Source organism: Stegostoma tigrinum, chromosome 24 (genome assembly GCF_030684315.1).
Source record: "Stegostoma tigrinum isolate sSteTig4 chromosome 24, sSteTig4.hap1, whole genome shotgun sequence".
Lineage (NCBI taxonomy): Eukaryota > Metazoa > Chordata > Chondrichthyes > Orectolobiformes > Stegostomatidae > Stegostoma > Stegostoma tigrinum.
Window position 1 is genome coordinate 595,902 of NC_081377.1, and position 12,994 is coordinate 608,895.

The following is a 12,994-nucleotide window of genomic DNA, read 5'->3' on the forward strand; positions in this document are numbered from 1 at the left end:
TTTGTGAAGAAGATGCAAGGAGATTTCAAGGTAATAGGTAAATACATGCCCTTGTTTATTGTGTTTAGTATCTATCTAAAAGAAGATATACTTACTACAGAGAAAAGAGTACAATCTATCTCCCACTAATTTTAATTTTTTTACAAAAACAATAAGAAAACTTTTTTAAAGGCTGTATTATGACAATATTAACTTCAAAAAACAAAGATCCAAAATGTTTAATCAGTGTTTAAGTCTTTCACTTCATCCCAGATTGGATTTATCCTTTTGAACTCCTTTTGAAAATCTGCAATAATCAAAGTTTTAGGAAGGGTTAGTTCTAAACAATGATAATGTGACTGAATGTGTGAAGTGTAGCCAGTGCTCAGGTACCTAATAAAGGATTATGCCCAGGCCATTGGGAGAAGCCTAGGTTCAAGATGATGTTCATTCTTTCACTGATTTCCTCCTTCAATTTCTCCTTAAAATGATTTTAAAAGAAAGGTTCAATGTAATATCTGTTCATCACAACTTAGCACCTGCTAAATTCCCAAGATGGAACAGAACGAGTATTTTGGAGTTTGTACTTCAATATGTGTACGTTATCCAATACAGAAACCAATGAGTATTACTAATGAGAGACCCGAAAGAGGGCAGCAGGGTGGTGACGCTGATTTGCTGACATGGGGAAGCTTTTTATCAATGCAGTCACTGCTTCCAGAGGGTGGTTTATGGAGGAGCTGTTGTACAGTAAAGGGAAGGGTTTAATAAATTTTCTCAAACAGCTTAATTGGTGATAGGAATGTCAGTCAATTGGGTTAAGTGCCGTACTTGTGAGATGCGGGAGATCTGCAATGCTTCGGTGTCTTGGATGACTACATCTGCAGAAAGTGCATCCAAGTGCAGTTCTTCACAGACTATATGGATAGGTTGGAGCAGTAATTGGATGCACTTAAGAGCATAAGGGTACGGAAGTGTGACAGACAATAGTTTGAGTTGTGATAACACCTAAGCTTCAGGCAGATAGACGGGTGTACGCTAGAAGAGGCAGGCAGTCAATGCAGGAATCCCGTGTGGTGGCCCCCCCCCCCTAACAAGTATACAGTTTTGGTACTGTTGTGGGGGATGACCTATCGGGGGTAACAGCAGCAGCAGCCACCAGACTGGTGGCTCCACGACTGGCTCTGTTCTTAAGGGAAGGACAAAGAGCACTACAGCAGTTGTTAGATGGGGCTCTACAGTTAGAGGTACCGAGAGGCGATTCTGAGTATGTAAAAGAGACTCCACAATGGTATGTTGCCTCCATGGTGCAAGGGTCCAGGGCGTCTCTGCAGGAACAGAAAGGTTCTGAAGGGAGAGGGTGAACAGTCAGAGGTTGTGGTACATATTGGGACTAACAACATAGATAGGATGAGGGACAAGGTCCTGCAGCAGCATTTCAGGGAGTTAGGTAGAAAGTTTAAAAAAGAGGACCTCCAAGGTTGTAATTGTGGGATTACTCCATGTGCTAGTGTGGCTGGAAATGGGAAGTTAGTACAGTTCAAATGTGGCTAAACAGATGGTGTAGGAAGGAGGGTTTCAGATATCTGGACCATTGAGATCTCTTCCAGGGCAAGCAGGGCCTGCACAAGAAGGATGGATTGCATCTAAATTGGAGGAGCACAAATATTCTGGCTGGCAGGTTTGCTGGTGTCAATCAGGATTTAAACTAGCTTGGCAGGGGTGGTGGGAACTCTGGGCAGGATTGAAAAGAACAGGGTGGTCATTATGGGAGACTTTAACTTCCCTAATATTGACTGGAATTCTAGTACATCGGATGGATCAGTTTTTGTCCAACGTGTGCAGGAGGGTTTCCTGACACAGTATGTCAAAGAGCTGACAAGAGGGGAGGCCACACTGGATCTGGTACTTGGTAGTGAAGCAGGCCAGGTGTTTGATTTAGTGGTAGGTGAGCGCTTCGGAGAGAGTGAACATAATTCAGTTATGTTTACTTTAGCAGTGGAAAGGGATAGGAACATGCCACGGGGCAAGAGTTATAGATGGGGGACGGGCAATTATAATGTGATTAGGCAAGACTTATGAGGCATAAAATGGGTTAGCAAAATGCAGGGGATGGGACAATCGAAATGTGGAGCTGGTTTAAGGAACAGATATTGTGTGTCCTTGATAGGTATGTCCCTGTCAGGCAGGGAGGAAGTGATAAGGTAAGGGAACCATGGTTTACTAAAGAAATTATATCCCTTGTTAAGCGGAAGATCGAGACTTATGTGACGATGAGACGAGATGGTTCAGATGAGGCGATGGAGAGTTACAGATTAGCTATGAAGGATTTAAAGAGAGAGAGTTAGGAAGAACAAGGAGGGGACATGAGCAGACATTAGCAGGTAGAATAAAGCAGAACCCTAAAGCTTTCTATAGGTATGTGAGGAATAAGAAGATGACTAGAGTAGGAATAGGGCCAGTCAAAGACAGAAGTGGGAAGTTGTGTGTGGAGATCGGAGAGGCGCTAAATGATTATTTCTCATCTGTTTTCACTCAGAAAAGGAGAATATTGTAGAGGAGAAGACTGAGTTACGGGCTACTAGAATTGAAAGGATTGAGATTAGTAAAGAGGAGGTGTTATCAATTCTAGAAGGTGTGAAGGTAGATAAATCCCCCGGGCCTGATGGGGTTTTTCTGAGGGTTCTCTGGGAAGCTAGGGAGGTGGTGGTGGAGCCCTTCACCTTGATCTTTTGAGTCCTCTTTGTCTACAGGTGTAGTACCAGAGGACTGGAGGATTGCAAATGTGCCCTTGTTCAAGAAGGGCAGTATAGATGACCCAGGTAATTATAGACTTGTGAGCCTTACGTCTGTTGTAGGAAAAGTTTTGGAAGGGATTATAAGAGATATGATTATAAATCCTCTAGCAAGCAACAATTTGATTGGAGATAGTCAACATGGATTCGTCAAGGGCAGGTTGTGTCTCACAAACCTCATTGAGTTTTTTGAGAAGGTAACCAAGCATGTAGATGAAGGTAGGGCAGTTGACGTGGTGTACATGGACTTCAGTAAAGCCTTTGATAAGGTTCCACGTGGTAGGCTATTGGAGAAAATACAGAGGCACGGGATTGAGGGAGAGTTAGCAGTTTAGATTAGAAACTGGCTTTCTGTAAGAAGGCAACGATTGGTGGTTGATGGAAAATATTCAGCGTGGAGTCAGGTTACTAGTAGTGTGCCTCAAGGATCTGTTTTCGGACCGCTGCTGTTTGTCATTTTTATAAATGACTTGGATGCAGGCATACGTGGATGGGTTAGTAAGTTTGCAGATGACACTAAAGTTGGTGGAGTGGTGGACAATGTGGAAGAATGTTGCAGGTTGCAGGGAGACTTGGATAAACTGCAGAATTGGGCTGGAAGATGGCAAATGGAGTTCAATGCCGATAAATGTGAAGTGATTCACTTTGGGAAGAATAATAGGAAGGCAGAATACTGGGTCAATGGAAAGATTCTTGGTAGTGTAGACGTGGGATCTTGGTGTCCATGTACGTAGATCCCTGAAAGTTGCTACCCAGGTTGATAGTGCTGTTAAGAAGGCTTACTGTGTGTGAGGTTTTATTGGTAGAGGGATTGAGTTCCGGAGCCGTGATGTCATGCTGCAACTGTACAAAACACTAGTGCGGCCTCACCTGGAATATTCCGTGCAGTTCTGGTCGCCCCATTACAGGAAGGATGTGGAAGCATTGGAAAAGGTGCAGAGGAGATTTACCAGGATGTTGCCTGACCTGGAGCGCAGGCCTTATGAAGAAAGGCTGACGGGCTTGGGTCTGTTTTCATTGGAGAGAAGGCTAAGAGGGGATTTAATAGAGACATAGAAGATGATCGGAGGATTAGATAGCGTGGACAGTGAGAGTCTTTTTCCAAGGATGATGATGTCAGCTTGTATGAGGGGGCATAGCTACAAATTGAGGGGTGATAGATTTGAGACAGATGTCAGAGGCAGGTTCTTTACTCAGAGTGGTAAGGACGTGGAACGCCCTGCCTGCCAATATAGTTAACTCAGCCACATTAGAGGCATTTAAACAGTCCTTGGATAAGCATATGGATGATGATGGGATAGTGTAGGGGGATGGGCTTAGATTAGCTCACAGGTCGGCGCAACATTGAGGGCTGAAGGGCCTGTTCTGCGCTGTATTGTTCTATGTTCTATGTTCTAAAGGTGAATGGACTGAAAGGGAACTAGAGAATAGGGCCAGTAAGATTCAGGAGGAGCAGGTAGGTTGTGGCTGTTAATCAAAGTGGGTCTGGTGAACTGAAGTGTTTCAATGTGAAAGGTATAAACAGGGAATGCAGATGAACTTAAAGCTTGGATTAGTACTTGAAACTATGTTGTTATTGCTATTATAGAGACTTGGTTAAAGGAGGGACAGGATTGGCAGTTTAACATTCCAGGATACTGATGTTTTGGGGGGACATAAGTGGTGTTGGGGGGGGGGGGTTCACTACTTATTGAGGATAATATCACAGCTGTACTGCGGGAGGACACCTTGGCTCATAGAGCGAGGCAATATGGGTAAAGCTCAGGAACAGGAAGGGAGCAATCACAATGTTTGGGGTTTACTATAGGCCTCCCAACAGCTAGTAGGAGATAGAGGAACAGATATGTAGGCAGATTTTGGCAACTTTTTAAAAAAAAACACTGCTGTTGTCGTGAGTGATTTTTTTAAAACTTTCCATTTTGACTAGGACTTACCTATTGCACAGGGTGCAGATAGGATTGAATTTGTAAGGCACATCTAGGAGGACTTCTTGAAACAGTATGCAGGTTGTCCAACAAGGAGGGGGGCTATACTAGACCTAGTATTGGGGAATGATCCTGGCCAGGCGGTTGGCATCTCAGTAGGGGAGCAACTCAGGAGCAGTGATCACAATTCAGTAAGCTTTAAGGTACTGATGAATAAAGACAAGTGTAGCTGTCAAGTGCAGGTGCTAAATTGGGGCAAGACTAATTACTACACTATTAGGCAAGAACTGAAGAATGTAGATTGTAGGCAGATGTTTGAGGGTGAATCAACATCTGGTATGTGGGAGGCTTCCAAGTGTAAATTGATAGGAACTCAGCACTGGCATATTCCTGTTAAGGATGAAGGAGAAGCATAGCAAGTTTAGGGAGCCTTGAATAATGAAACATATTGTGAATCTAGTCAAAAAGGACAAGGAAGCATTTTTCAAGTCTAGGAGGCTGGAAACACAAAGCAAGGGTGGAATACAAGGAAAGTTGATGGAAACTTAAGGAAGGAGTCAGGAGGGCTAAAAGGGGTCATGAAAAGTCATTGGCCAACGGGATTAAGGAAAATCCTAAGGCTTTTTATACATAAATAAAGAGAAAGAGGGTTGGCCTACTCAAGGATAAGGAAGGAAATTTGTGTGAAGACAGAGGAAATGGGCAAGGCATTAAATGAGTAATTTCAGTATTCACCATAGAGGGTTTGGTGGATGATGAGTCGGGAGAAGGATGTGTAGATGGTTTGGGTCACATTGAGATAAAAATGGAGCAGGTATTGGGGTTCTTGAAAAAACATTAAGGTAGACAACCCCCAGGGCTTGATGGGATATATCTCTGAATACTAAGAGAAGCAAGGGAGGAAATTGGGGCCTTGAGAGAAATCTTTGTAACCTCACTGGCTACAGGGGAGGTCCCTGAGGACTGGAGAATAGCCAATGTTATTCCTCTGTTTAAGAAGGGTGGTGGGAATAATCCAGCTAATGACAGGCTGGTGAGCTTTGCGTCAGTGGTAGGGAAATTATTGGAGCGAATTCGTCGAACAGGATTTACTCCCACTTGGATTCCAGTGGGTGTATTAGCAAGAGGCAATGTGGTTTTGTGAAGGGGAGGTCATGTCTCACTAACTTAATTGATCATCTTTGTCACTTCCTCAAAAAACTCAGTAGGGCAGTGGATGTTGTCCAGGTGGACTTCAGCAATGCCTTTGACAAGGTCCCTAATGGCAAACTAAAACAGAAGATAAAGTCCACAGGGTCAGAGGTGAGCTTGCAAGATGGATAACAAACTGGCTCGGTCATAGAAGACAGAAGGCAGCAGTAGAAGGATGCGTTTTTGAATGGAGGGCTGTGATTAGGGGTGTTCCTCAGGGATCAGTGTTGGGACCTTTTGCTATTTGTAATCTACTTACATTTTCCTCCAGATCATTTAACTGATTTGATTGAGTTTGTGGATGACGCAAAGGTTGATGGAATTGCGGATAGTGATGATGACAGTCAAAGGATACAACTGGATATACGTTGGTTGGTGACTTGGGCAGAGAGACGGCAGATGGAGTTTAATCCAGAAAAATGTGAGGTAATGCACTTCAGAAAGTCTAATCCAGATGGAAAATATACAGTAAATGGCAGAGCCCTTAAGAGTACTGATAGGCAGAGAGATCTGGGTGTACTGAAAGTGGAGGTGGTAGTCAACAAAGCATATGGCATGCTTGGCTGCATTGGCTGGGGTACGGAGTTTAAAAATTGGCAGGTAATGTTACAGCATTATAGAACCTTAGTTATGTTGCATTTGGAATATTGCATTCAGTTCTGGTGGCCACACTACCAGAATGATGTGGTCGCTTTGGAAACGGTACAGAAACAATTTACCAGGATATTGACTGGCATGGATGGCATGAGCTATGAAGAGAGGTTGGAGAAACTTAGCTTGTTCTCACTGGAATGACTGAGGTTGAAAGGTGACCTGATAGAGGTCTGTAAGATCATGAAGGGCATGGATAGTCAGAAGCTTTTTCCCAGGGTAGAAGAGTCAGTTGCAAAGGGGCATAGGTTTAAGGTGCGAGGGGCAAGGTTTACAGGTGATGTACGAGGCTGGTTTTTGACAAAGGATGGTAGATCCCTGGAACTCGCTGCCGGAGGAGACAGTGGAAGCAAATACAATAGTAACTTTTAATGTGTTTTGATGAATACATGAATAGGTCGGGAATAGAGGGATACAGTTTCTGGAAGGGTAGGGAGTTTTACTTGGGACAGGCAACAAGCTTGGAGGGCCAAAGGGCCTGTTCCTGTGCTGTAATTTTTTTTGTTCTTGTTCTACTGCAGAGTGTGTATTTCAGTGTGTGTACATCATGCAATATGGAACACAGCCGATGTTTTAGTACGCGTACATTACTCAGTATGGAACACTATATTTCAGCAGGTATGTACTGTGTTCTATATTGAGGCATGCATATTTGCAAACTTCTAGCCAGAAAACAGTATGAATCTGAAAGAAACCTTCATGTTGTTGAATTGTTCCATCACACTGGCTCCTGAATCTTTGAAAAGCTTACTTTTCAGTTGTTCAACATGCTCAGTTAATATTCTCTGCATGAAAGGCACAATTCCAACACCTTTCTTTTGTGCAGCTTCTGAAATGTAAAAATATTTATTTTCATTCTCAGGATTTGCCCGTCACTGAAATGATCAGAATTTATTGCCCATCCCAAATTTCCCTCGAAGGTGATGGTCAGCTACTCTTTTAAACTTCCTTTCTTGAGGTCTAGGGACACCTCCATTGCTGCTAGTTAGCAAGTTCCAGGTTTTTGAGACTATGATGGACTGTGACATATTTCTAAATCAGGATGGCATGTGGCTTGAATGTCATCTTGCAGATTTCTCAAGCATCTGCTGCCATTGTCCTTCGAGGTGATAGAGGTCATGGTTTGGATGATGCTATCTAAAGATCCTTGGTGAGTTTCTGGTGCATCTTGTAGATTGTAAACACTGTTGCTAATGTGCAACACTGGCTGAAGGATAACCATGGCACAACAAAATAATTTTCCAATAACTCAAAAGGGTGTGCATTGGGGCTACTTTTTTCAGTAGACCTGTTCCGCCATGTCATAAGACACCTCAGAAGCAGATGGGACTTCAACCTTGGTCTCCTGGTTCAGAGGCAAGGACACTCTCTCTGAATTACAAGAACCCTCCTGGCCCTGTTTTAGTTTTTCTATTTTTATATCCATAAGTGTACTATATACAACTGAACAGCTTGCACACTATCAAATCACTGTGACTTCATTTTTAAACTACTAATCTCTACCAGTAATCACCCATGTGGTCAATTAGATTTGTCAGTAAATCTCATTTTGTTTTCTTTTCTAAACACTAACCACTGCCATTAAGCAAGAGTGGGGTAGGGAGAGTGGGAAGAGACTCAGTAAAAATAGAGTTGGAATGTGGATACCACGTTCTCCCTCTCCAAGGACACCAAGGCACTACCATAACCATGGACTAGATTCGATGAATAAAGGGCTCAAATGATGATCCACGGTGACTTGGCTGCTTGGATTCAGAACTGGTTTGCCCATAGAAGGCAGAGGGTAGCATGTGTTTCTGGCTGAAGATCTCTGACTAGTGGTGTTGTGCAGGGATCTGTACTGTGACCTCTGCTCCGTGTGTGTGTGTGTGTGTGTGTGTGTGTGTGTGTGTGTGTGTGTGTGTGTGTGTGTGTGTGTGTGTGTGTGTGTGTGTGTGTGTGTGTGTGTGTGTGTGTGTGCATTTTGAGAAAATGCACATCTACATTCGTAGATGATACAGTTTGGAGGAGTTGTGGATAATGTAGAAGGTTATCAAAGGATAAAGCGGGATATAGATCAGCTACAGATGTGGGCAGAGAAATGACAGATGACTTTTAATCTGGGTGTCACACATTGCACATTGGGAGATGAAATGGTAAGAAAAGGTATACAATAAATGGGTGGACCTTGAACAGCATTAATGTACAGAGGGATCTTAGGGTTCAAGTTGAGTAGCTATGATAGGGGCACTTATGGGACTTCTAGACCAGCACACTAATATGCAAGGAAAGGAGAAATATGGACCAATAGTAGGTAGATAGGATTAGTTTAATTTGGCATCATGTTTGGCACAACAACGTAATGTGATAGAGGTTTCAGTGATGGTAATGCCATTGAATGGTAAAGGGCAAAGAATGAGATTCCCTTTTGTTGGAGATGGTCATTGCCTGACACTATGAAACAAACATAGTTTGTCATTTTTTTCAGTTCAAACCTAAAGGCTATCCAAATCTTCTTGCAATTGAACATGGACAGCTTCAGTATCTGAGGAATCACCAAATGGTGCTGAACATTGTGCAATCTTGGGCAAACATCCCCACTTCTGACCTTATGATGGAGAGTAGGTCCATTGATGAAGCAGCTGAAGATGGGTGGAACTCCTGCAGAGATGTACTGGAGCTGAGCTGACTGACATCAAACAACCATAACCACTACTTTTCTGAAGAAGGATCTTGACCTGAAATGTCAAACTTTCCTGTTCCTCTGCTGCCTAGCCTGCTGTGTTCATTCATTTTCACACCGTGTTATCCCATCTACTTGTGTGTCAGGCTTGACTCCAAATAAGGGACAGTTTGCCCCCAATTCACACTAATTCCAGTTTTGCAAGTGTTCCTTGATGCCATACCCAGTCAAGCACTGCCTTAATGTCAAGGTGTGTCACTCTCACCTCACCCCTGGAATTCAGCCCTTTTGTCACTGTTTGAACCAAGGCTGCAATGACCCTGGTAGAACCCAAACTGGGCGTCACTGAGCGGTGCTGCTTGATATCAGTGCTGATGACACCCATATCTGTATAAATCTCTATAGCCCTTCCGTCACTTTACTGATGATTTGAGAATAGACTGATGGGGTGGTATTGATAAGGTTGGGTTTGACCTGCTTTTTATTCACAGAACATACCTGGGGAAACTTTCCACGTTGTTGGGTAAATGCCTGTGTTCAAGCACATGCCAACAACAAAACAAATGAAAGTAAAATAAAAACAGTGCTGGAGAAACTCAGTGAGTTTGGCAGCATATCTGGAGAGATAAAGAGTCAGAGTTTCTCCAGCACTTTTGTTTTATTTAAAAACTTGACCTGACCTACTTGGATACAAAGTAAGGATGGCATTAGTGCTTTGCAATCTGTTTTCAAATGAGACTCTCTTTTAACTTACCACCACCTTCTGAAGTACTCATAGGGATGGACAATACAAACTGGCCCTACTAGTGAGGTCCACATTCCATGTATGATCAAGTACAAAAGAACAGAAAATTAACATGTTTTTGATACCAGCAGAATAGAAAAGCAATAAAGAAGCACAATAATATTTCATATGACTATACATCATGAGAAAATCTGCTTTTAAAATATTTTGTAAGACAGTAATTTTCCACTCATGTTTCAGCCAAACTCCTCCCATTCCAGTAAGAAAACCTAACGAGCAACCCACTACCCCCACAGCCTCCCCCTCCAATCCACCTCCCTCCATGCTCTCACTTGCATCTCCTTCTCCTCACTTGATTGGTCACTCGTTCAGTCATGTCCCCTGCCTTCTCCACTATAACCTCCATCCAGCTTCGATTTCTTCATCTCTCTCCCAATGTTGGAAAGCTGAAGCAGAGACAGGCCCCAAGACACAGTCCCTACTGACCAGTTTCACCAATGCCTTCTTTCTTCTCCACCTCACCCCGAGCCCTGCACATCCTCTTGGTCCTGCTCACAGTATTCCCAGCCTAGCCCCAAACTTTACCCATGAACCCACCCCCATCCTCAGCCTTATATACCTACAGCCTACATAGCCATAGTCTGTTCGCCATGAATGCAGCAGCTCTTGTTCCCTATATTGCAAAAGTGAAAGACGCCTGAGAAGAAGATCATTAAAGATTACAAAAGTACAGCATTGTTACAGTGCAGATGGTGGCCACTTGAGTCTGTACTAGCTCTCTGAATATGTGAATCACTGAGTGCCATTCCCCACTTTTTTTTTCTCCCTGTGTCTGCGTGGGTTTCCTCTGGGTGCTCTGCTTTCCTCCCACAGTCCAAAGATGTGCAGATTAGGTGGATTTGCCATGCTATATTGCCAACAGTGTTCAAGGATGTGTCGATTAGGTGGGCTATAGAGGGATGGGTCTGGGTGGGATGCTCTGAGGGAGATGTGGACTGGTCGGGCCAAAGGGCCTGTCCCCACACTGTAGGGATTCTTAAGAAAAATACAGCTGTTTAACAGTTCCACTGGGCCAACCAAAGGGAGGAGAAGAAAAGGGCACAATTCTGTGACCTAGAAGTCAGAATTTTGCCAAATAGTGGACGTTGTGTTCTTTGTGTTCTCCTCAGAACTCCCATCCTCTGACCTCTAGTACCCACAATACTGACATGGCCAGACTACACAGGTTCTACAAATGGTTATACCTTAATTGTGAGGGATTCAGTGATGGCAATGAGCTGAATGTCACGTGGAGTAGGCTAGATGGTGTTGTCAGTGATAGGAAGTTACTGGCTAACACACACAATACCCCATATACCAAGGTAAGTCATGCCTCAGCTATCTAACACATCATACTGTCTCAATGCTGGCAAAGTCAGCTGTTTTAAAATGGACAATACCTTCGTACGCTGGTTTCATTGAACGTTGAACAGACAAGATAGGTGGACTATAAATATGCTGCTTCCTGTCAATTATCTGTCTCGTCAGGTCATTTAATAATGCATTGAGCTGTAAGAAAATTTAAAAGTTATTAATATCACACTGTATATCCTGTTAGGTGTAAGACATTACTTGTAGCTTGTACATGTACAAATAGTTCATAATTTCTGTTTCAATTTTCCAGCAATAATGTGTTTCATTCAAAATAAAGATTGCTTTATTTTGCTGTTATTACATCTTATACAAGGTCAGATACTGGTGGGGAGTTTGGATCTGAGTGAAAACCCCAGAAGCAGGGGGTTTTGAAGGTCCTACCAATATCAATAACAAAACATTCGCATGAACATGTTTCTCTTCCTTTTTTCTACTGTTGAGAGGAAACCAACTGCACAAGACATGGTAATCATAGTCTTGATCAGTACTTATTAGGGATGTGAGTCACTGCAGTAAAATCCCTTCCAATCATGTTTCACCGCCAGGTTTTCTAAACCCAAAGGGAAGGGGGAGAAAAACACAACCAATCTCTCATTTACAGTATTTAGAGCGTCTTCCATTTAGTGAGTGGGCATAACTTGTCAGTGTGTATAACTACATAATCCTTAGGACGGCATTAACAAGCACAATATAAACATAAAGGTATTATTACAGACTAGAGATGGCCTAGTCTGTAGGGAGCAGTTGGAGGATGGAGCTGCCCCACCGGGTAAGTATAAAACTAACAGCTTGGGGAATATTGTAGCTGTGGGGGGGTTAAAAAAAACTGGAGTGATATCACAGGGAAGCTGTGACCTGATTAGCTGTAGGAAATCTGCACTAAATTTGAAAAAGAACACAGCAAAGAAGTATTAATAAAATAAATAACTCATTAGTAAATTTATGTAAATTAACAGATAACTACTTTAAGTGGAGAAGGCTGGGCAGGTGAAGTGCTGGAGCTGCATGATGTAGGAGATGGCAGTTCCCACTCTGAGCTGCCGTGACCACATTTGCAGCATGTATGGTTTGCTCGAGGAGCTTTGGTTCAGATGTCATAGAATCCCCTACAGTGTGGAAACAGGCCCTTTGGCCCAATGAGTCCACACTGAACCTCAGAGCATCCCATCCTGACTCACTTAATCTAGACATCCCTGAACCTGGGGGCAATTTAGCCTATCCAATCCACCTAGCCTGCACATCCTTGGACTATGGGAGGAAACCAGAGCACCTGGAGGAAACCCCCACAAACATGGAGAGAACACGATAACTCCACACACACAGTCTTCCGAGCATGGAATCGAACCTGGGTCCCTGGTGCTATGAGGCAGCAGCACTAACCACTGAGTCACCATGCCACCCTAAATTGATGAGTTTGAATCTCAGCTTCAAACACTGTGGCACATGTGGGAGGGAGAGAAATACCTGGATGTTTTGTTTCTTGGGGCAGGAAATTAGGGAAGTAAACACATGGCTAAGGGAGGTGGGAAAGAGGTGTTCATTTCATGGGGCATTTGCATCAGTTTTGGAACAGGAAGGATCTGTACCATTGGGAAGGTCTCCATCTGAACTGATCTGGAACCAGTGTTCCAGA

At 43.3% G+C, this 12,994-nt stretch overlaps 1 protein-coding gene across 1 annotated transcript in view; it reads right to left on the reverse strand.

Annotated features, from left to right (window-relative positions):
- Window positions 1-218: 218 nt before the first annotated feature.
- LOC125464851 (nuclear GTPase SLIP-GC-like) overlaps window positions 219-12,994 on the reverse strand; it is a 105,497-nt gene continuing 92,721 nt past the window's right edge. Inside the window, 5 exon segments of the mRNA XM_059654230.1 lie at window positions 219-286; window positions 373-460; window positions 7,237-7,370; window positions 11,388-11,496; window positions 11,743-11,812. Of these exon segments, the coding sequence (XP_059510213.1) occupies window positions 219-286; window positions 373-460; window positions 7,237-7,370; window positions 11,388-11,496; window positions 11,743-11,812 (469 nt within the window).